Source organism: Diabrotica undecimpunctata, chromosome 8 (assembly GCF_040954645.1).
Source record: "Diabrotica undecimpunctata isolate CICGRU chromosome 8, icDiaUnde3, whole genome shotgun sequence".
Classification (NCBI taxonomy): Eukaryota; Metazoa; Arthropoda; class Insecta; order Coleoptera; family Chrysomelidae; genus Diabrotica; species Diabrotica undecimpunctata.
The window spans coordinates 104563064-104589083 of NC_092810.1; the positions used below are offsets into that span (position 1 = coordinate 104563064).

Sequence of the window (26020 nt, forward strand, 5' to 3'; positions counted from 1 at the left end):
AAAAGTCAGTCTCCGGATAGCTAGTCGTCGTACCATCAATAAAAAAAAATCAGCGGAAAGGGGAAGAAGGTCATTAGGGTTAGACGACATAGGAGAACATTTCACTTCTTGAAATTCTACATAACCAAAATATTCACAGCTTTTTGTCTTGCGGTTTTATGATGATATGATGTCGATTTTATTTTCCAAAGACACTCTTGTTCTTTAAAAATTTCAAAGAAATCTCTTAAAAACTTCTAGCTATAAGCCATTTTCGAAATTTACCAGCAAATGATTTTTTTTGCAGTTGTACGATTGTGTCGTCACAATATACACGATCTGCTGCACTAGCTCTGCTGCTATACTGACTTGTTTGTCTGCCGTCAAATCGCGCCAATTTCTTCTTCTTCTTCATGTGCCTTGTCCGTTCCGAACGTTGGCAATCAACATGGCTATTCTGACTTTGTTTACGGTAGATCTGAATAGTTCAGCAGATGACAATCCGAACCATTGCCGCAAGTGTTGGAGCCACGAGTGTCTTCTCCTCCCTGGACCCCTTCTGCTGTCTATTTTCCCTTGAATGATCAGTTGTAGTACTCTATATTTATTATGTCTCATAACGTGACCCAAGTATTCCAACTTTCTTTTCTTTATACTTATTCCTACCTCTCTCTCTTTACCTATCCGGCGTAGTACCTCTTCGTTGGTCACGTGCTCAGTCCAGGATATACGTAATATACGTCGGTAAGCCCACATTTCGAAGGCCTCTACTTTTTTCATCATTGTTGCGGTCATTGTCCACGCCTCCATTCCATATAACAAAACCGGGAATACATAACATTTCAGAAGTCGAATTTTGAGAGGTAGGGTGAGGCTTTTAGAGGTGAAAATTTGCTTCATGCTAGTGAACGATGCTCTTGCCTTTTCTACTCTTATACGTATTTCCTTTGCTTGATCCCAATTTGAGTTAACTGTTGTTCCCAAGTAAATGTACGAATCCACGGGTTCAATTCTTTCATTGTCTAATATCAGTTGCTGTGGTGGTTGTTGGGTTTTGCTTACTAACATCCATTTGGTTTTTGTGATATTTAGTCTGAGTCCGTATTGTGCACTTGTTTTTTGTATCTTACTCATTAGGCAACTCAGTTCCTCCATGCTACTTGCTAGAATCACAGTGTCATCAGCATACCTTATGTTATTAATTATTTCTTCATTTATCTTTATGCCTTCTGTGCTTTCCTCCAGCGCTGTCTTAAATACTTCTTCTGAGTATATATTAAAGATAATAGGAGACAAGATACAGCCCTGTCGTACACCTTTCTTGATCTCAATTTTATTGGTCAATGTAGATCCTACTTTCACTTTAGCTGTTTGGCCCCAATAGAGACTCGATATTGTTCGAATGTCTCTGTAGTCGACTCCGATCTTATGGAGAACTTCAATTATCTTTTCGTGCTTTACGTTATCGAATGCTTTTGCGTAGTCTATAAAGCATATGTACACGTCTTTGTTCATATCTCTGCAGCGCTGGATGAGTACCTGTAGACTAAAAAGTGCTTCTCTTGTCCCAAGAGAATTCCGAAACCCAAACTGCGAATCTCCAATGTTATCCTCGCATTTTTTGCTTATTCTGTTGTAAATAACCTTGGTGTATGCCTTCGAAATGTGGTTAATTAGACTTATCATCCGATGTTGATCACAAGACTTTGCTTTTGGTTTTTTCGGTATGGCAACAAAAGTTGACTCTAGCCAGTCTTCAGGAAACTCCCCGCTGTTATAAATATTGTTAAAGAGTCTGACGAGTGAGTCTAGAAATTGACTGTTTGTTTCGCACAACATTTTCAATACTTCCCCGTATACGTTATCGTTGCCTGGTCTTTTGTTATTTTTAAGACCCTTTATAGCATTCTCCACTTCTGATTTTAGAATAGAAGGGCCACTATCATCATTGCTCAGTGTATACCCACTAGGACGGTCATCATTAAACAGTTGTTCCACATAAGTTTCCCAGATTCTAACTATTTTGTCGGGGTCTAGTTGTAGATTTCCATTATCATCGCATAGCCCTTTCGATAAAATATTGTAGCTTTTCTTTGTTGTGAGTTTTTTGTTGTGAGTTCCTTTATCTTCTTATGCATATTGTGATAGTCGTATTCCTTTTCGCACTGTTCGATTTCTTCGCATCTGTCCGAGAACCATTTCTCTTTAGTTTTTCTTATCTCAGCTCTAATTCGTCTATGGGTTTCGCGGTATTTGGCAGTATCTTTATTTTTATATATCCGTCTCTCTTCCATCATGTCAAGGATTTTTGCAGTCATCCAGTCTTTCTTTTTTCTCTTATCAGGTAGTAAAAACTTAGTGCTTGAAGTCCTAATCTCTTCTTTAATTTCTCTCCACTTTTCCAGCGGTTCATTGTTATTTTTAAGGATTTTTGATATTTCGGTATTTAAATTCTCCTGCATCTGTTGTTTAATATTATTGTTGGAAAGCTTCCTAATATCTAGCGTTTCGGGTCTGTTCTTTACATTTGTCTTTTTTAACTTTACTTCAAACTTACATACCACCGGATTGTGGTCTGATGCTACGTCCGCACCCGGGTAAGTTTTTACGGCTTTGATGGAGTTTCTAAACCTGATTGGTGCAGCGATATAATCTATTTGATTTCTGATTATTTTACCAGGTGAGTCTGCCGGTGATTTCCAGGTATAGAGTCTACGGTGCGGGAGCTTAAAGAGAGTGTTAGTAAGTACTAGGTTGTGTTCTTGGCAAAATTGAACTAGACGATCTCCTCTTTCGTTTCTTTCACCAAGTCCGAAATTTCCCACCACCTTTCCTGTTTTGCCTCGTCCTACTTTCGCGTTGAAATCTCCCATTATAAGTGTTATTTCATTCTTTTTGGTTGCCTTAATTAAGATTTCTAGTTGTTCGTAGAAGTCTTCCATTATTGTTTCCTCTTTCGCGCCAATTTGGTCGATTAAATTACGTTCAATTTTGTAGCATTCGACAAAATCGTACTGAAGATTAAGCAAAAGTCGATGACCTCCTGCTCCAGCTAACCTGAGGATGCATAGAAAATTGTAGTATGCGAAACCGGTCGTCGGGGGTAGAATAAATTTATTGTGAGTAGGTCTTGTTCTTTTTAAAATGTTCGTTAATCAAATTACGTAATTCAAGGGGCATTTGACCCTTGAATGGTTCTTTGAATGACCCTAATTATGTGGCTAGTTGCAACTACTTTATTCTTCATCTTCTTAGGGTGCCTGCCCATTCCGAACGTTGGCGATCATTCTGGTTATGATGACTTCGTTGGTTGCTATACGAAATAGCTGTGTTGAGGTCTTTCTATACCATGCTCTCAGGTTAGCAAGCCAGGATATTCTTCGTCCTGGGGCCCGTTTTCCTTCAATTTTACCTTGCAAAATGCACTGAAGTAGCTCGTATCTGCCTTGATTTCTCATTATATGTCCCAAGTACTGCAGCTTACGGCTCTTCACGATGTTGACCAAATCCGTAGTTGTGTTCATCCTCCGCAGTACTCCTTTATTGGTGAATTTGTCTGTCCATGGTATCTTCAGGATCCTTCTGTATCACCATAGCTCAAAAGCCTGAAGTTTTGATAGAGTTTCCGTCTTCAATGTCCACGTTTCTACTCCGTACAGAAGCACTGTGTACACATAACATTTAAGGAGCCTTATTTTTGTTTCTAGGATGAGGTCATGGCTCTTGAATACAGAACTCAAGAATGCACTTTTTGCCTTTCCGATGCGACATTTATTCTCTTGGGTATTATCCCACGACTCATTAATTATAGTTCCCAAGTAGTTTTATTGTGAGACACGTTCAATTCTCATTTGGTTCATATACAAATTTGCTCCAGTTATGTTTTTGTTGCTGATGATCATTAGCTTGGTTTTGCTGGTGTTTATATCCAGTCCATATTTTCTACTTGTTTCCGTTATTTTGTTCATTAAGTTTTGCAGCCCTTCTATGGTATTGGAAAACACTATTGTATCCTCTGCATACCGCAGGTTATTGAGCTTGACTCCATTTATTGAGATGCCTTCATCAATATCTTTTAGAGCATCTTCAAAACTGTGCTCCGAGTACAGATCGAATATCAGTGTTGAAATTATGCATCCCTGTCTCACTCCCCTTAAGATTTTGACCTGATCTGTATATTCTCCATCTATTCGGAGTACCGTTGATTGATTCCAATACAGGTTAGCTATTATTTTTAAGTTTTTTCCGTCAATCCCTTTCCTCTTTAGCACTTCCATCATTTGTTCATGCTCGACTCTATCGTCTTACTACTTTATAGTCGTGAGTATTAAGCACATTTTTTATTTAACAGTCAAAATGTTACCCTTTTGTTTTCATTTTGAAGTGGTTATACTTATTTGTAGGTTTTTCACTGATGACGATTGTTTCGCTTAATTGTAAGTTAACTATGATATAAAGCCAACCACTGGGAATTTTATTTTAAATTACAATTTATGTTTAAAAAGCGTATATTTATATATAAAAGTTGATGGGTCTCAGCGTTTTTTATAATTTTTTAAAACAAGGACAGAAATAATTTTATTTCATTTAAGTGATTTTCACTCTATATGATACATTGTGACTCTTTTCTATTAATTTCTTTTTAATTAATTGTGTGTGGCGTGTAATTAGGAAAATTACACGCCAAAAAAACTTAAGAGATGATTTTTTGTCCAACTGGGAGCTGCATAGGACAGAAATAAAAAATAACAAATTTTTCCCACATTTATTAATCAGATACAACACAAATGAAGCAAACTCCTGAAACCTTACATTTGTTAACGTTACAGTTAAAACTACTTAGCTATAGTTCGAATACTATCAATGCGTACGAAAAAGTCAAAGACATACAATGGGTATTATATACACATTTGAGTTGTTTCTAGTACATATTAAAGCTATTCTACGATTAGTTTTCCTTTACAATACGAAAACCGATATAATTATCTATTAATAGTTGAAAAGTCAGTTTTTATTTGGTTTTACTGTTAAGATACAGCTTCAAGTAACCTGCCCTCCATGATTTTCTATCATTTTTGACTTTCGCAATGTTCATTCAAAATAATTGCAAATTGCATTAAAATATAAATATGGAAGATATCTTGATTACAGTTCTTACAATAAATATATGACGGGTAACAAAATAGATATAAATAAAATATGGATCGATACAAGGAAGTGAAAGAATGGACTAATTTATCATTGTTCTTTCAATATGGACTGCAAATCTAAACATAACAGGAATCTTTAAAAAGTCGCCACTAAGAAGGACATAAAAAGGGTTAAAAAGAAAATCATAAGAACTTAAAAAAAAATGTTGGCGAAAAATACAACTCAATTACAGAGAAGATGGATAGTCATTTATAATTACAAATGACATATAAATATAGATGGCACCACTGATAACAAACCCATATTATTACAAAGTGTCAAGATTTCAGCGAAGTCGAACAAGTTCCAGTGTTTTGAATAACTCTTGCCACTTTTGCAATTTTCAATAGAAAAATTTGAATTTGATACAGAATACTATTCAAGCAAAACAGCAGTTGGGGATGTATTGTTTCCGTCGGAATTAACGGTTTATAGATGGTATGTTGACTTTATACGCTGTCATACAGACACGAATAACGCTGATCGCTCTGGTCCTCTAAATTGAAATATTGTTAAGAAAAACATAAAAAAAATCGTTTTTGATCAATCTTAAACGAAAAATGCTGGATATAACAGAGGAGTTGAAGACATAGTTGAAGATATAACAAGAGTTTTTGTATCGATATGTCACAATAGCAATAGCAATAAACTTACTGAAAGTGTGTGAATCAAAAAAGGTGTCCGACAGGAGTGTACTGTATAACAAACAATAAGATATGCCGATGACAAGGTGATCCCTGCTAGTAGCATAGATGAATTACAACAGGCAATGAAAAGGGTTAATGCAGTCAGTGACGACTACGGCCTCAGCCTCAACTTCAACAAGACAAAATGGATGCTTATCAGAAACAAGCAACAACCTGCTTGACAGTAACGGATAAACAAAATACTAATTGACCATGTAGAGGCATTTGAAATGTGGTGCTACCGACGCATATTGAGGGTCTCATATATACACCACACAAGTAACATAACTATTCTCCAGAGGCTAAGAAAAGACAAAGAAATTATTATATAACACCATAAAAAACAGAAAATTGGCTTACTTCGGCCACATCATGCGTAATGATAAATACCGACTTCTACAGTTGATCCTAAAAGGCAAGATTGAGGGTAAGAGAGGCCCTGGACGTAGATGTATATCCTGGCTGGCCAAGCTTAGGAAGTGGATTGGTCTAACGTCAACTGATCTATTTCGAGCTGCTATGAATAGAATAAGATGGGTCAATGTGGTCGCCAACATCTCTAGAAGGTAGGCACATTTAGAAGAAGAAGAATGTTACGTATACATTGGCACGCGTGGACCGAAATTCTGCGGAAATAGTTTGGGCTCACATCGGTCGAACTATTCAGTAGTGCCGTAAGAAAGATCAGAATTGTCATGTTTATAGCCAAAGTTTGCAGCGGACAGAGCACCTGAAGAAGAAAATATGGCAATGGGTGACACACGGATAGTCCCTCCCCTCTCACCCTTTCTCTCTCTAATGCTATATAGGCAATCAACTGCGTGGATAGCAAGCAAGTAAAAACCATGCAATACAAACATCAGCTCCCAAGGTTTTGGCTTGGCAGTAATGATAAAAATACTTGAAGTGGACCTCGAATTGCTTCTCCTTTACATCGAGATTAATGTATTTTTCTAGAACGAGACTATGTTGATTTATTGAGGTCGAGTTTTATCTAAAAATTACATTGCGTAGCACAGACACCTACGATTCTTTGTCACATACTTTGAGAAGAGAAGATAAAATATATACGAGGTTAATTAAAAATTACACACTTTTCTCTTTGTCTATCAACGTTAATTCGTCTTCTTCTTTTCGGCTGTCAATTCGCCTTCTTTTCGGCTGTCGCCATTGGTGTTTGTCGAGGCGTATCTTCGTTATTATTGGGGGAATGGGGGGGCGTTTGGGTGTCTTTTCGTGATACGCCTCCACCAGTCGTTCTTATTGGTGTAGAAGAATGTAGAAAATGGGGCGGCCAATAGAGCCTGATACACTGCGACCTTTGCAGATCTATTGTGTTTCCCCCTTATTTTAAAGCACTTCATCTAGCTTGGTCCTCTTAATGAGACTCAACAGCCTTGATAGTGGCCTTTTCATGTAGCCTGGTGCTTCCGGTTTTTCCTCTCCGAGTTCTAGAAACCGCATTCGTGCGAGACCTTCGCAATGGCACAGAACGTGTAGAGCGGTTTCCTCTTCTTCCAGACAGAAACGACAGGTGTCCTCTTCTGTCAGGCCTATGAGACTCAGGTGTCTATTGAGTCTACAGTGCCCAGTGAGCAGACCCACTATCATTCTGACAGTCCTGCGCCTGTGCGAAAGTAAGTCTGCTGTAAATTTAGCCGAATGTCCTTTGATGAACTGTTTGGCCTGCCTCTGTCCTGGTGAGTTGTTCCACCACTCAAGAGACTTCTGTTGCACCCATTTGTGTATGGCTGCCCTCTTTATCGTATTTGCGATTCCAAAGAAGGGTTCCGGACCAACCAGTGGCGTAGATGCGCCTTCTCGGGCCAATTCATCGGCCTTCTCGTTGCCACGATGACCCTTATGTCCCGGCACCCAGGCAAGTGTCAACCTGTTTTGACTTCCCACCTGAGAGAGGACATCCAAACAGTTCCATACCAGCCATGAATCGACCTGTACCGAACTGAGAGCCTTTAGAGCCGCTTGACTATCCGAATAGATAACGATGGAGTCGTTATCTACATTTCGGCCGATTAGTTCCATAGCGCACCTGTGTATAGCAGCTAATTCGGCTTGAAATACGGTCGCGTATGTTCCTAGACATACCCGGACTTCCGTCCTTGGTTTTATGCCATATATTCCAGCCCCCGTACCTGTATCCGTTTTGGAGCCGTCCGTATACCATATTGAGTTTGCTGTTAGCGGCGGACCAGTTTCCCAGTCCTCTCTTTTTGGTATTATAATTTGAAAATTTTTGTTAAAACTATACCTCGTAACCATTCGGTCTACAGGCATTCCTAGAACGGGGTCTGCCTTTATGTCCTGGTATAGCCTTAAGTTATCAGCTCCCTGCATCATACTTATTGGAGCTTGGCCTTGGATCAACCGATGTACTGTTGATCTGGCTTCACTCTGTATGTATATATGCAGAGGTGGTAGGTTTAGCAGAACTTCTAGCGCGTCCGTTGGGGCTGTTCTCATGGCTCCGGTAACACTCAAGCATGCAAGCCTTTGTGTGCTACTGAGCAATCGAATCGCCCCGAACTGTTGCGTTTTGTTCCACCACGCCACTGAACCATAAGTTATCATGGGCCTTATAACCCTTGTGTACAACCAGAGGTTCATTTTAGGATTTAACCCCCAATTCTTACCACACATTCGTCTACATGTGTTCAGGGCCATAGTGGCCTTCTGTGTGACTTTCTGAATGTGTGCATTCCATGTCAGCCTCTGGTCGAATATTACACCTAAGTACTTGGCCTGACTTGTGAATGGGATTTCTACTCCCTTGAGCACTAGTGGCTGTAAGCCTTGCAGTGCTCTTTTTCTGGTGAAGGGAACAACAGATGTTTTTTTTAGGGTTAACCTTCAGGCCTTCTTCCTCACACCAGCTGTCCACAATCCTCAGAGCGACTTGAAGTCTCTCCGAAATTATTTTGGTAAAGCGTCCTCGGACTACAATTACCAAATCGTCCGCATAACCCAGACAGTAAAAACCCTCCCTGGTCAGTGTATTAAGTAGGTCGTCCATAAGCGTAGCCCACAGTAATGGGGATAAAACTCCTCCTTGTGGGCAGCCGCTTCCTGCCTTCGCTTCAATAGTGGCTTCACCTAACGAGGACACAATGATCCTGTTTGTTAAGGTCGCCTTTGTCCACTCGCATATGAAGGCAGGAACTCCTCTTCTTTTAAGCGCGTCCGTTACAGACTCGAAGGAGACGTTATTAAACGCTCCCTCCACGTCCAGAAACGTCGCCACCGCTATCTCCTTGTCATCTAGCGACTTTGAGAGCAGTCTGTTAAGATCATCCAGCGCCAAGTCAGTTGACTTTCCTGGCTGGTATGCATATTGGCGATCGCTAAGTGGATTCTCCATCAGCACGTCGTCCCTAATATACCTGTCTATCAATCTTTCCAGCGTTTTTGCTAGGAAAGAGGATAGACTTATTGGTCTGTATGACTTGGGGGTCTGGTCCATTACCCTACCAACCTTGGGGATATATGTGACTTTCACCCTTCGCCATGCGGTTGGAATATATCTCCATGCCAAACTAGCTTTGAAGATCTTTGTTAGATGCGGGATGATCACATCCTGTCCCTTCTGTAGCAAGGCTGGATAAATCCCGTCCATTCCAGGTGATTTGTATGGCTGGAATTTATTGAGGGCCCACCTGACTTTTTCCGGTCTCGTGATGTCGGTAGCTAATTTCCAGTCCGCCTTAGTAGGCCTTCTGGGATGAGCTACCTCTACCGAAGGATTATTGTCAATGGATGAGCTGGGAAAATGTACCTTGGTGAGCATTATTAAGCTTTCCTCCAGGGTTTCTACATACGTTTCGTCCTCTTTCTTCAAGAGGCCGACCTGATTCGCAATACCATCCTTAGCCAGGACCTTGTGGATTCTGGAACATGCGGGAGCCTGTTCGACTTCCTCGCAGAACTTTCGCCACGAGTCTCTTTTGGCTTTTCGGATCTCCTTATTATATTGCGTCAGTTTTTCTCTATAAATGGCCCAGTCCTGGTTGAATTTGGCTTTATTGAATAGCCTTCTTACATCTGCCCTAAGCTTTTGTAAGTGTTCATTCCACCAGGGTGTGTTTTTCTTTCCTTTCTTTTCTCTCTCTGGACAATTCTCCTGGTAAGCGGCCAGAACAGCTTCCCTCACCGTTTCGACTGTCAGTTCGAGATCGTCCGTGTCTTTTATGGTGCCGATTCCTCCCTCAAGAGACTTCTCGAGTGAGCCTCTATAGCCTTCCCAATCCGTCTCTCTCGGGTTCCTGAACCTTGCCACCATTCGAGTCGAAGTAATTAAATCAAATCGAATGTGCCTATGGTCGGAACATGAAGGTTCCTCTGACACATGCCAATTCTTTATAGTATCGTACGTTTTTTCACTGCAAAGTGTTACATCTAAGACTTCTTTGCGCGTGGCCGTAACGAAGGTAGGTTTATTTCCTATATTGGCTATTTCTAAACCCATGCTTAAGATGAACTGTAGTAAAGACTCACCTCGACTGTTGATGTTCGTACTCCCCCATGCCAGATGGTGGGCATTGGCATCACATCCCAGTATTAGATGAAGGTTCTCCCTTCGGCTGTAGGTTATAACGTCCTCTACTATGCCTGGGCGGAAGACCTTCTCTCCAGCGAAGTAGGCAGAACAGACCAACCATCTTTTACTACCTTCCTCGGTGGAAGCGGTTAAAATACCTGTAACAAAGTCTCCGGAGCAAAGATCCGGAATCAGTGTACAGTTTACTTCGTTACCATATACAATGCATGGTCGAGGTGTCTCTCCTTTCGCATCGTATAGTAACTTACCTTGTTGCGGCTTCAAGCCTGCAATCTTCCCTCCGTGGAGCCATGGTTCCTGCAGTAGGGCCAAGTCCAGGCCTTCCATGTCAAACCTTCTGCACAAAACCGCCGACGCAGCTTTAGCATGATGAAGGTTGACCTGCAGGACCTTTACTCTGCCTTCCTCTAAACTGAAGGCTAACTTTCGGGTTTTCCCGTGTCCTCTACCCCTTCCATGGGAGCGGCCACCCGCTCAGTGGCTTCTAGCCTTCTGGGCGGGTTTGTAGCACTCCCCTGCAAGTCGGTACAGACTTCTTTCGGGATTATTCCTTCTTTAGCTCCTTCCCTCGACTTATCATCCTTAGGGCGAGCCTTGTGTTTGGTCGAAGTGTTAACCTTCTTTGGCGCTGCTTTAGAGCTTTGCCCCTCTGAAGGTTTTACTTCTTTTCTTTTCTTTTTTTTTTTTTGCTTAGCCTTGACTGCCGAGGTTGCGGCAGTTACGCCTTGCAACCCCGATGGTCCGGCCTCTGCAACCTTCTTAATGTACCCATCATCCATTATTGGTGTACGTACACCCATTATTGGGTACGTTGAGGCTTATCTTCGTTATTATTAGGGAATGGGGGGGAGGGGGGCACAGCTTCACTCCCAGTGGGGAAATAGCCTCCGTCATTGATGTACGTTGTTCTCATTGGACGTCGATGCACACTTTCCCATTGGGGGCGTTCCTATGTCACCATTGGTCGGTGAGATACGAGGACGAACTCAATTCGATGTCATGATGCCGCTATTGGACATAGAAACGTTCTGACATTACGAGTAGGGTGTTTTTGTGTCACCATTGGTCGAGGATACGTTTTAACGTTACAAGTGTTGCGTTTCTGTATCACCATTGGTCGAGGATATGGTCTAACGTCACGAGGGGACGTTCCTATGGCACCATTGGTCAGGCGTTTACTTGGGGGCGTTTCTGTGTCACCATTGGTCTACGATATGTTCTTACGTCACGAGGGGACGTTCCTATGCCACCATTGGTCGAGGATATGTTGTTACGTCACGAGTGGGGCGTTTCTGTGTCACCATTGGTCGACGATATGTTCTTACGTCACGAGGGGACGTTCCTATGCCACCATTGGTCGAGGATATCTTCTAACGTCACGAGTGGGGCGTTTCTGTGTCACCATAGGTCGACGATATGTTCTTACGTCACGAGGGGACGTTCCTACGCCACCATTGGTCGAGGATATCTTCTAACGTCACGAGTGGGGTATTTCTGTGCCATCATTGGTCGACGATATGTTCTTACGTCACGATGGGACGTTCCTATGCCACCATTGGTCGAGGATTTTTTTTAACGTGACGAGTGGGGGCGTTCCTATGTCACCATTGGTCAGGCGTTTACGTGGGGGCGTACCTACGTCACCATTGGTCGAGAGGCGTGGCCTATAGACAAGGGACGTACCTACGTCACCATTGGCTGAGGGCGTGGCCTTGAGAGACGTGGGACTTTCCTACGTCACCAGGGGGCGTGGCCTAGAGTGACAGGTCACTTCCGCTCCAGAACGAACCTGTCACATCTACTGATACTTGAAATCTAAAGTTTACGCTACAGCACCCGACAATGTTGACATTTTGAAACAACGAATTGTTGAAGAATGTAGGGCAATTTCGCCCGACACATTTGAACGAGTACGGCAAGAGTTTAGAAAGAGGATGCATTACTGAGAGGAAGTAGATGGAGCACATTTTGAACACTTACTATAAGAACTGATTGTTAAATATTTATTATTTAAATGAGAAGCTACAATTTTGGTATTTATTAAATTTATTCATCAAGCTCATCAAAATGAACTTAAACTTAAAAAAAATTATTATGACTGAATAGGTATTTTTAATACCTTTCAAACGAGGTATCACTTGCCATAAGGTCCCCATTTAAAATTATCTGTCACACTGGCGCTGTAACGTCATCTGCCACTATTACGTCACCTGTTATGACTAGTTGAGAAGCCTACATCTGTTTATTACCCCCTCCAAATTTCACATTATAAAAATAACCGTTCAAAAGATACGAGGGGGGAACGGACTTTTGACTAGCACTGTATGTACTTAATATATTGTAAAGTTAGTGTTGGACAAGTGTTTTTATATCCCTGATATTCTAAGACTATATAGAAAAATTTCTAAGGGTCCTGATCGAAAAGTAATTAAATCCGCTGCTTTATGCCTCGTCGGTAAATCTCGCCAGTGTATCATTGCAATATCGCGTTTTTATATACCGATGAGCCTGACTCGCGGCTCGTCATGTTTGTCATATTTTTACGTGGCTCGTCACGAAAAACTACTTAAAATTGTGGATAGTAAATCTATTGACCTTCTTTTGGATCTATTTAATACCATATAATGACAGATATAATACCTAAAGAATGGCTCCAATCGACATTTATACTGCTTCCCAAAAAGCCAATGTAGAGTAATGCAACGAACATCGCACCACAGCCTTAATGAGTCATGTCTTGAAACTGTTTTTAAAAGTAATTCACACTAGAATACATAAGAAATTAGATGAAGGCATAAGTAATACACAAATGAGATTTAGGAGAGTCTGGTAACACGGGGTGCACTGTTTCCAGTGATTGGAGATGCCTAGATATGAATCAAAAAGTATATGCCTGTTTCATTGATTTTAAGAAGGCATTTGACAGAGTGCAGCACAATCGGCTCAAAGAAATTTACCGGTGTTACCAGCGTATTCCAAAAATATCATGGATGGCTCGCAAAACAAACAGTTCTCGAACAACTAGAAAACAATGCGAAGTTTTAAATTCCATAAAAATCAGGAAGTTGGAATACTTGAGGCATATCATGTGAGGAGAAAAATACGAACTATTAAGGAATATAATGCAGGGAAAAATCAAAGGATTGAAGAAGCGTAGGTAGACGCAAAAACTCGTGGCTATGCAATCTCCTTGAATGGTTTGAATGCAGTTTAATTGAACTATTCAGGCGCGTAACAAACTCGCTCCATCGATAAGATGGTCCGAAGATTTCCAATCTCCGATAGGAACAGAAGTTGAAGAAGAAGCCACATGCCGTGGACTGGGAGCCAAATATGTAATATTACTTTGCATAGTCATCGTTCTTGGGAGATAGTGTAGTAGTTGCTCCTTGCCTTCTACATATTGATACATTTACTCCTCATAATATCAATAAATAAAAATGAAATACATCATGAATATTTACGTTATAAAAACAAAAACTCCATGTATGAGTAATATTGCTTGTTTGGGCAATAGCCAGGTTCACATATAGTACATAAAAAAAATAGTAGTGCAAGAAATATAGGACATCGGGGAAGTCTGTTTTGACGATTCCACTCGTACGTAATGGCCAGAGAACAACCCAACACATGTGTCTCTGTTATTCTAGGTAATGGCGTCGGTGCTACAGTCACTCTAGGTGGGGGTATGACATAGCGGGAGACGCATGTGCCGTGGAAGAATTGAAGTGAAAAGAAGATGATGAAGAATGAATAATGGTGTTGGTACGCCATTGCAAATTTAATTTTGTTTTGTCTGTGTTGTAATCATCTTGAATTGTAAAAAAAGTTTTAAACATTGTTCCACGATCGTTAAAATGGAACAAAATAAAAGGGTACTAAAGTACATTCGTTTACCAAATTCCCATCAGTAAACATGAGCACGTGTTGATATTCGCCGTCTCATTCGTCAAGAGGCTATTAAATATAATTTATTACCTTAAGTCAGACAGATTCTCATGTTACAGATCCAAACTTTTCAGCATTTTAAATTCAAATCGTATCGTGTTGATTTTTAAGTTAATATATTGTGTTATATTTATGTTATAGTTATTGTTAAGTTATTTACTGGTCGTGTTATTTTTTAGAGTTTAGTTTAATTGTGATATAATGATTAAATTTCAAGAAATTGTTACACTAACAGTTTCAAAAGTAAATATTTTTAAAAATCATATGATACATAGGTCGTACATCAGTAACACCCTGTTTAGCATACACGTGGTTCTATTGACGATTGGGAATTTGTAAAATGAATACGATTTATGATACTGTAGTAAGACGGAAATATGTAAATTTATAGGACTTTGTATATGTGGTGTAAAAGTGTAAATGCAATTGTAAATGGCACAGACTAGAAATTTATTAACTTTCTTAAAAGTAAACCAGAATACACTAAGATAGATCCTATGTAATTAATTGCTCATAGAAAATATGAAAGGAGAAAACAATTTTGTAAGTACAGGTGATAAATGTAATTAAATTATTTCCAGTATAAAACTGTACAATTTGTATGTTATAGTTCTCGCTTTTTATATTGTATACATGTTTTACAAAAAAGTGTCTGCTTTTTTTGTAAATAATTTCTGTTTACAGTCTCATATTTCCATTTTGTTCTTCTTCTTCTTCTTAAAGTTCCATCTCCTATCGGAGGTTGGATATCATAACGGCTATGGTCACTTTGTTGGTCAGTCTGAAAAGTTGTAGTGAACTACAGTTAAACCATTCTCTAAGGTTCTTCAGCCAGGAGATGCGTCTTCTTCCTATGCTTCTTCTTCCTTGGATCCTTCCTTGCATAATAATTCTCAGCAGCTCATATTTTTCTCCTCTGGTTATGTGACCCAAATATTCTAGTTTTCTTCTTTTTATGCTGTTCATAATTTCTAACTCCTTATTTAGACGTCGTAGTACCTCACCTTTGTTAGTCCTTTGAACCCACTGAATTTTTAATATTCTTCTGTAACACCACATTTCGAACGCTTCTATTTTCCTTATGTGTTGTTTCTTCAATGTCCAAGCTTCCATTCCGTATAGTAAGATAGAAAATATGTAACATCTTAGAGCCCTCAATCTGAGATGCAACTGAAGGTCTCTGTTGGTAAGCATTGTCTTCATTTTCACAAATGCTTGCCTTGCAGTTTCAATTCGGACTTTGATTTCTCTGCTTTGGTCATTTTTGTCATCAACCCAGGTTCCCGGATATTTATATGTCTCTACTTTTTCTATTTGGGTTTGCTCTATCATTAATCTTTCATTTCCATGTTGCGTTTTTGAGACAATCATGAATTTAGTTTTTCTCTTATTTATTTTTAGTCCATATATAATCCAATAATCGTCCAATAATCGTTAATTCTATTTACCAATTCTTGTAGCGATTCCAGGGTGTCTGCCATTATAACGGTGTCATCAGCGAATCTTATGTTATTTACTATTCTTCCGTTTACAGAGATTCCATCACCCAGATCCGCTATCGCTTTCTGGAATATGGCTTCACTGTACACGTTAAACAGTAATGGTGACAGAACACAGCCCTGTCTTACTCCTCTCTTTATATCTATATTTTCGGACTTTTGTTCTTCTATCTTTATATTGGCCTTTTGATTCCAATACAGATTGATAATGATTCGTAAGTCTCGTCTGTCTATATCTTTGTTTCTCAGTATTTCTATTAGTTTTTCATGTCGAACCCTGTCGAATGCCTTCTCGAAGTCGATGAAACAGGAATAAATATCTAGGTTCATATCTAAGCATCTTTGAGAGAGGACATTAAAAGCAAACAATGCCTCTCTCGTTCCCAGTCCCTTGCGGAACCCAAACTGAGTATCATCCATATCATCTTCTAGTTTTCTATATAATCTTCCATGAATCACCTTTAGAAATATTTTGAGGGTATGGCTTATTAGTGATATTGTTCTATAGTCTGAACAATCTTTGGCATATACTGTTTTTGGTATTGCTACAAAGGTGGACACCAACCATTCCTGTGGGATTTTTCCAGTTTTATATACTTCATTAAATAGGTCCAGAAGTACAGGTAGAGTTTCATCGTCTAGACATTTCAGTAGTTCCGCAGGTATTTCGTCTGGACCTACAGTTTTTCCGTTTTTTGCGTTTCGTATTGCTTGTTCGATTTCCTCTATTATGATCTCTGGCCCCGTTTCGCTGTCGATTTCTTCCGGTTCTTGCCGATTATCCTCAAACAGATCTGTTATGTATGTCTTCCATTTTTTTAATTTCTCTTTAATTTCTATAATGATTTTTCCATTTGCGTCTTTCAGAAGAGCATCTTTCTTTTTTCTCAGTGTATTTGTCATTTCCTTTATTTTCTTATGCATGTTAAAGCTATCATACTGTTTAGCATATGCCTCTATTTCACTGCATTGATTAGCAAGCCAGGTGGATTTGGCCTCTTTTATTTTCTTTCCTATCAATCTCTATAGTTCCTTGTATTTTGCTTTACTCCTGCCTTTATGTTTCCTTCTTTCCTCCATTAGATCTAAGATTTCTGAAGTCATCCATCTCCGTTTTTTTCTTATTTTTGTCTGCAGTAGCTTTTCTCCTGCCTTTATTAAAGTTTCCTGTACCATGTTCCATTTTTCATTAACATCTGTTATTTTTATCACGTCTTGTTTGATTTTCTTTAAGTTATCATTTATTTCTTGTTTTAAGCTCTGACGTATAGGTTCTTCTTTTACCTTTGAGACATCAAACCGTGGTATATTTGTTTGTGTTTGGATCTTCTTCAATTTTATCTGCATTACGCCTACTAATGGATTATGGTCTGAATTTATGTCAGCTCCGGGGTATGTTCTCATTTTGTTATAAACATATAATTGTGTTTTCTATTTACTGGACTCATATGGAATCTTTAAAATTGTTTTGATTGTTTTACATATATGTTCATCATCAAACATTTTCCATCTGCTCCTCTCTCACAATTGCTTCCATCTGTATCTACCTTGTGCTGTTAATACACACTTTACACTACATGATTTATCATGTGATTTGTCATATGATTTTGTCATAAGCACTCTCATGCGGCTCGTCATAGCTTGTCACAGGAGAATAGGACGGTACTTATTCCGCATGATAAAATCATATGATTTTCGGTAATAATAGGGGTAACACCAACATATTTAAATATCGCGCATTATTCTTATGTCAATTCAGCAAAATTCCGTTACCGACAACATTCTTTATTTATATATTTATTTTTTGTTTGTTGCATTGATATTGAAATTGTGTTGTATTTTTCTTTTGTTATTTATTTTATTTTATTCTTAGTTTAGTGTTTTATAGTCTTCTTAGTCATAATTTTAGTTTCGTTTCTTTATTAATTATTTTTAATTTGGTATAATATCAACACTAAACTTGATATACCCTGTCCACGATTTCTTCGTAAGGGCCACCTGCGATCCCAAAGGCGTCTGATCTTTTTCTTCTCACTGCTGTACGCTGCACGCAGTTGTTGCCGGCGTATTATTATTAAAAGTCGGGAAGCCAATGCAATCAAAGATTTATTTTCCATTATAATGGTTTCAAAATCTAGTAGTTGATACCTATACTGTGTCTAATATCTCTATGACCATAAACAAAAATTAATAAAACCTCACTCATTGTCACTCATATCATAAGTCATAACTTATCATGCAGTGTAAACACGATTTTTTAAAACATCATAGAAACGAGGAATCATAACAAATCTCATATGATATTGTCATATCATAAAATCATGTAGTGTGAAGTCTACTTAAGTTTATAGAAATGATGTTTATACCCTTGTTTTTCCATTGTAATTTCTTAAAAATGTCTTATAGAACAAGGGTGAACAGTTTGGGAGAAAAGGTGTGTCCTTGTCTCACTCCCCATTGTACTACATAGTTACATATTTTACTTTTATTATACATAGTTACATATTTTACTTTTCTTTAAATAGTTACATATTTTACTTTAATTATATATAGTCACATATTTTCCTTTTATTGTACATAGTTACATATTTTACTTTTATTTTACACATAAAAATAGTTCATTTTTTATTTATATGTTTGTGTATAAAATACATTAGAAAAATAATAAAGCTCTAACATATACACACATGCGCGCGCGCACACACACACACACAGACATAACACACACATATAAGTAGCATAGCAGGACTAAAGTGCCTCATGCTGCTCTGCACTATTCAGTAAATATATAGATGAAACTCCTCCCATAGCACATCAGCGTAGTATCGGGGAGTGGTCCCTAATTTACTAGGACCAATTCTTCTCACCTCAATGAATTGTATGCCTGAATGTCCATATGGGTATGCAAGTCTCCGCAGGTAGGGCTTACTTATTTTGGTTGCTTGCTTGTGTGTAATTCCATATATCATTTTCAATGATATATGTAATATCACTTATCAATTATAAATTACAGAAATAAATAGATTTTTAAGAATATCTGTTTTTTATGTTAATGTTTTAATGTAATGTAAAACAGATATAGTCATAAAATAATAAATAAAAACTTATCCTGTAATAAAACATATGTCTCTATCTGATATGTTATACATTTATGGTATATAAAATTGCATACGTGTATGCTACATTTTTGGACAGAGAATATATTTTGGCATAGAATAAGTTTTTATTTGTTTTATGACTACATTTATTTTCCATATAAAATTCGAAACATTTTGAATTTCCCGCCTAAAATTCAGTATATCCTTTTTGAATTTCCCGCCTTAAATTCAGAACCTACATTTTGAATTTACCGCTAAATATTTTAGTTCCCTATTCCGAACTTATTTGGCGCTAGAAACTCTCTACCTACTTTTTCTCCGGCACTTACCTTACTAGGGGGGGTATATACTCTGCGCATAATTTGCGCTCTTTTCTCAGAACTGCTTTTTATTCAGTAAAGCTTTATTCTCGTAAGAACATGTCCTGCATTGGTAACTATTGGATCTGGAGCAACAGAATGTAACAATGTTATTGTAATATTCCGCCTAACATCATTTATTCCTAGACTATTTGTTAGGACGGTCGTAAAAAAGTTTTCGATAGCTTTTTATCATGAATTGAATAATTGGTATCAGAGCATCAGGATCACCCTCTCATTGGGTAACAACAAGCATTAATTGTGTATTAATTCATCTTTGTGTGTATTTTCAACAAAATTCGTATTAAACTTGTAGTTTTTATTTTTTAATTATTGCCCAGACAAAATATTAAATAGATAAAACAAAAAATTGGAAAACAATATATCAGCTAACAAAAATACATTCTTAGTTTCTTATTTTACATAGATTTCAGAGCACCGAATAAGTTTCAAGATATTTGAGATTATGGCGTCAAGGAAACCAAAAATAACTAAGTGGTCTACGGAGCAAAAAAGTTTGGGAACCATGCTCGACATGCACACCTTTGCGTTAAGTTATACAGGGTGAGTCATAACTATTGGGACATAGACTAAGGACAGGTTATTTGGACCAAAATATGGCTATTGGGCCAAATATGCCTTAATAAAATGTTGCTGAGAAAAAAGATACAGGGTATTAAAGTTAATTTTTCGTTTTTTGCTAATAGTTTCCCTGTATATTTATAAATTGTTATCAAAATTGGCACAGAGGCATAATCTTAGACAAGAAATAGTATTTTATTTATAATTCCCTTATCAAATACCAAACTAATAAACAAAGTTGCAACTAACGTAAGGTTTCCGTTTTGACGATAAATCAAAACTAAACACACTTTATCTTAAAAGAACTCACAAAAATTCAAACTAAATGTTCTACATGGTCTCCCCCGATTTCTATGCCTTTTCTTTTTATAAAGGATTTTCGGACGTTAAAAAAATATTATTCTGCCCCCTTATAAGATTAGCTACATTTTGAATGTATCTCCAAAGTTCGTCTCGTGTATTAATTTCATTGGCATAAACTAAGGACTTCATATTTCCCCAAAAATAAAAATCTAGCGGGTTGTACTCAGGACTTCTTGGTGGCCATTGAAAATCACTGCCTCTGCCAATCCATCGTTGAGGAAATACGTCATTAAGATGATTTCTAACAGCTAATGAAAAATGAGGTGGCGTTCCATCCTGCATAAACCACATTTTTCTTCTTACATCCAGTGACAGATCATCTAAAATATCACTAAGAGTATTTTCCAAAAAGAATAAATAAGAATCTCCATTTAAATTCGGAGGAAGAACATAAGGCCCTAGTAGTTGGTCGCCTAGAATGCCACACCAAATATTCAATTTAAACTCATGCTGAAAATGTCTAGCTTTAATACCATGCGGGTTTTCTTCTTCCCAATAATGACTATTTCGCCAATTAAAAACCCCTCGTCTGGTAAAAGTTGCTTCGTCGGTGAACATAATATTCTTAATAAGGTATCTGTCATTGCGATGTTTATTCAGAATACGTTGGCAAAACTGTAACCGTCGTGGAAGATCTGTTGGAAGTAAATTTTGAACAGGAGTGAAGTGATAAGGATGGAGGTTCTCTTTTTTAGAATTCTAACAATAGACGACTGACTTGCATCAAAGTACTTGCTATACAACCCCTGCGTTAAGTTATATAATGATGATTACTGTCGCTTGATTTTACTTTTACTTTTTTACAACCAGCTCGTGTTAGCCAGGCGTCTATCGCAATGTTACTTTTTAACTCTTAACGATATGGGCTCTTTTTATCATTGCGAAGCAGAATTCGTTATACTTTGGTTTTTTTGTTTACATAGACGGACAAAGGGCCTGGATTAGACTTTTAAACTCAGTAGAAGAGAAATCGCCGATTTAAACATTCGATTTTTTTCCGAAATTTGTTTTGTTTATTTAAAGTTTTCCCCCGCGTGTACTCCCAAATGTCTTTTTAAAGTACTTGCTACAGAAAACTGCTTAAAACAAATTTCACACTTGTAAGGTTTTCCTCCGGTGTGCACTCTCAAATGTGTTTTTAATCTACCTGCTCGAGCAAATTGCTTAAAACAAATTTCACACTTGTATGGTTTTTCTTCACTGTGCATTAACAAATGTGTTTTCAAATAACTTAATGTAGAAAACTGCTTAAAACAAATTTCACACTTGTAAGGCTTTTCCCCAGTGTGCACTCTCAAATGTCTTTTCAAATCACATGCTTGACTAAATTTCTTAAAACAAATTTCACACTTGTAAGGCGTTTCTTTAGTGTGCACTACCAAATGTTTTTTCAAATAACCTGTTATAGAAAACTGCTTAAAACAAATTTCACACTTGTAAGGCTTTTCTCCGGTGTGCACTCTCAAATGTGTTTTCAAACTACCTGCTTGACTAAATTTCTTAAAACAAATTTTACACCCGTATGATTTTTCCCCAGTGTGCACTACCAAATGTTTTTTCAAATTAACTGCTAAAACAAATTTCACACTTGTACGGTTTTTCTTCAGTGTGCACTCAAATGTCTTTTCAAATTACCTACTTGACTAAATCTATTAAAACAAATTTTACACTTGTAAGTCCTTTCTTCAGTGTGCACTGTCAAATGTCTTTTCAAATTACTTCTTATAGAAAATTGCTTAAAACAAATTTGACATTTGTAAGGCTTTTCACTAGTGTGCACTTTCAAATGGGTTTTCAAAGAACATGCACGGCTAAACTGTTTACAACAAATTTCACACTTGTAAGGCTTTTCACTAGTGTGAACTCTCAAATGGGTTTTCAAAGAATATGCTCGGCTAAACTGTTTACAACAAATTTCACACTGGTAAGATTTTTCTCCGGCGTGTAAGATCAAATGTCTTTTTAATGTAGATGTTTGGGAAAACTTCTTGAAACAAATTTCACAATTGTACGGTTCCTGTGTAGTCTGAACTTTTATATTTTTTTTTTATGGTTTTCTCTTCCGCGTCTCGACTCATATAATGTCCTTTATGGAATGAATATGAATGTTCAAAAAATATCTCCATAATTTTTGTTTTGTTCTCCTCCTGAGTAAAACCTAAAATACAAACCATTTGTTATAAGAGAAAAATGAAATCAGATACAAAGTAATAAACTAAGTAAAGCAGAATACATAAAATACTTTTGCAGACAGCAAAAATCTACCCAATAATATACTTAATATATTCTAGGCGCCTGCGTTCCTGTCTTGTGGATGCGTAAGTAATGCACCTTTGTTTAAGCAAGTCTTTGGAAATCAGTAAAATATATAAGTGAGTCACAGCGATCAAATGAGATAATATATGATCTTTAACATCAATCATCACATCACAATCATTGTTGCTACAGCAAAAGTTATACGTGGAAATTATTAAGCTTACTCCTAAATTCTATTCTATTCCTTATAGTCCAAGATCCCACTGCAAGATCCCTACGTTCATGACGTAGTTAATCAAACTCACATTTTTACATATATTTATGGAGCAGAAACGCCTACCAACCAGATGGACTGACGCCCTGAAGCGTGTTAACAGTAAGTGGATGCAAGCCCCACAAGACAGAGACAGATGGAAAGAATGTCTGTCCATCTGTGTGGACGCATACAAGTTAATGATGATGAAAAATAGGAGAATACATTGATAATAGGTTGCCAGTCAAAAAGTGACCGCAAATAGTGCTTATTCAATTAATGGTAATTCATTTGTGAACAAAAATTTCGTTCATTTATTGTTTAAATAAAATACGCTAGTCATATATTTTTTATATAAAATTAAAGCTATTTTTTTTAAATATGATGATATAAGGTTGTCTAAAAAAATATGGTTGCATGGTAATTGTATCAAAAACAAAGTAAAAGAGAACTAGTGCGCAACGCCATTGTTTGACATTGCTAGTGTCACAGTTGCCTCCACAGATTGTGTTAATAATATACATATTATTACTTGTTTAACCAGTGTCGTTGCACACTAACGCTATTTTACTTTATCTTTGATAATCTATTCCTCTATATATATATATATATATATATATATATATATATATATATATATATATATATATATATATATATATATATATATGTTGGAAATATCGGGTATGTGGTCTATATTAAATAAAAATCTTTGTTTTTTCTAAAGCTCAATATTTCGCCATTTATTTAATAGCTTCATCGGGAGTAACTGTAAAAAACAAACATTTCAAAAACACTGACGTACACTTAGATTTACAATACTTACAGAAATTAAAAGATTATACACATAAATAAAATTGAATATTAAAATAACATTATTGTTGATGAAACTGTACATTTAATAAAATGCATGTTAAAATTTAAAATATCTTTGAGCACGTTCGTTAACAGTAAATAAGATGGAACAAGTAAAAATTATTTCAAAATGCAAAAAATAACAATGTAAGAAAACATTAGAGGAATAGTATTTCTTTAATTAATCATTAAGGCTAGTTAGTATGATTAATCATTAAGGTGAGTGTAGTTTTAAATTTTGTTTAATATATTGCAATATATGTTGCTTAATTGCCCCGTGTCTGTTTTATAATTTAAAGTTAAAGTTAATGTGGTACATCTCCCAAAATAACCTACTTTTGTAATTTTCAGTCTGTGCCAAAATACGAGCATTGTTGTAGTCTAACAGATGACCGCGCAAGAATTTTTTCCTAAGCGGCAATCACCTTTATGCTGTGTGATACGTTGTTTTAGCCACTGCGATGTATGGCCAATGTAGCTTTTTTCACATCCTAGACACGGTATTTCATATACCACATTACTCCTATATAAGGTTGTACTGGGTCTTTAATTTTAGAAAAAAGTTGTTTGCTATTTATGGTATTGTATTTAGCTATATTAATATTTGAAACATCTTTAAATATGGATACGACAGACTGAGTTAGACCGTTAATAAAGGGGAGTTTTTTGTATTTGATTGACTCATTGTTAGAGTCAAGGACAGGACCATCATAGAAATTACTGCTGTAAATGAGTTTTTTTAAAATATGTTTAGGATAGCCGTTGTTTAGAAAAATTTTGTAAAATATGTCCAGATTTTTTTGTAACAAATTATCATCAACAATGGACATTACCCTGTTTTTCATACCCAATACTGTATTATATTTTTGAAGAGTGGTGTGGTTTGAAAAGTAATTCATATACCTTCCCGATGCTGTTGGCTTTTGGTACCAATCCAATGTCAGAATATTGTCATTTGTTCTTATTACCTTTGTGTCTAAAAATGGTATACTAAGATCTGTCTCGGTTTCAATTGTGAACTGAAGATGTTCATTAAATGAATTAAAAATGTTTAATGTGGTATTGATGTGATAAGATGGAACTGCACATATGATGTCATCCACATATTTATATATAAATGGTAATTCGAAAGGTAATTGTGTGATCACATTGTCTAAGAGATGATCAGTTACAATAGTAGCAAGGATGGGACTAATCGGGGAACCCATAGGTGTTCCAAAAATTTGGGAGTAAAATTTTTCATTGAAACTGAAATAAGTGTTATTAAAAATGAACCTGAGAATTAGTAAAAAATTACCTTTAGATAATGTCGTGTAGTCTTTTATAAGGTTCCAATTTGATTCTATAATGTCCGTGACCATATTTAATGGAATGTTTGTAAATAAAGAAACCACATCCAAAGAAATCAAAACATAATCTTTTGGTAACCGCTTTCCCCTAACAGCATCGACAAAGGTAAATGTGTCCTTAGAATTATAATTATTACGATATTCAAAGGCATCATTTAATATATCAGCAAGAAATTTAGAAATGTTGTACGTAGTGGACTTTAAAGAACTTACAATAGGCCTGAGAGGAACGTCCAATTTATGGATTTTAGGCAAACAATAAAGTTTAGGAGAACATGAGTCATAGATTGTTAACTTTTTTGCAAATTGTTCAGTAAGTTGATGTTGGTTTTTTAATGTTTTTATTAAGTCATTATATTTTTTCTGTATCACTGTAGTAGGGTCTTTGTCCAAAGGAATATATGTCGATCTGTCGTTTAACAACGTTAATGTTTTGTCGATATAATCCTGTTTGTTCATAGCTACCGTACATCCACCTTTGTCAGATTGTAAAATATATATGTCTGAATGCAACTTCAAATATTTTTGAACATATTTAAACGTTTTGTTTAATGTTGTGGGGGGTTTAGATGTTGAATTGTGTAGATAATTAGTTACTTCATTTGTTACTTGTACTTTAAGTAGATCCTTGGATTCAACTGTCACCTCATCAATGATATTTTCTACATCTGCTAAAAAAAATTTTTACATCTGGACATATTATACAAAATTTTTCTAAACAACGGCTATCCTAAACATATTTTAAAAAAACTCATTTACAGCAGTAATTGCTATGATGGTCCTGTCCTTGACTCTAACAATGAGTCAATCAAATACAAAAAACTCCCCTTTATTAACGGTCTAACTCAGTCTGTCGTATCCATATTTAAAGATGTTTCCAATATTAATATAGCTAAATACAATACCATAAATAGCAAACAACTTTTTTCTAAAATTAAAGACCCAGTACCAACCTTATATAGGAGTAATGTGGTATATGAAATACCGTGTCTAGGATGTGAAAAAAGCTACATTGGCCATACATCGCAGT

At 36.9% G+C, this 26020-nt stretch overlaps 1 protein-coding gene across 3 annotated transcripts in view; it reads right to left on the minus strand.

Moving 5' to 3' along the window:
* The window catches only part of LOC140447807 (uncharacterized), a 44606-nt gene that overhangs the window by 2017 nt on the left and 16569 nt on the right, over positions 1-26020 (minus strand). For 2 of the 3 annotated variants that reach the window (XR_011951637.1, XM_072540675.1), the window contains exon 2: positions 19637-22435. The exons of the other annotated variant lie outside the window; for it this stretch is intronic. Coding sequence is in view for 1 of the 2 variants with exons in the window: in XM_072540675.1 (XP_072396776.1) it covers positions 22278-22435 (158 nt within the window). In the remaining variant the exon portion in view is untranslated. Of the gene's footprint in view, positions 1-19636; positions 22436-26020 lie in introns of those variants that run through there. 3 annotated transcript variants of the gene reach the window in all.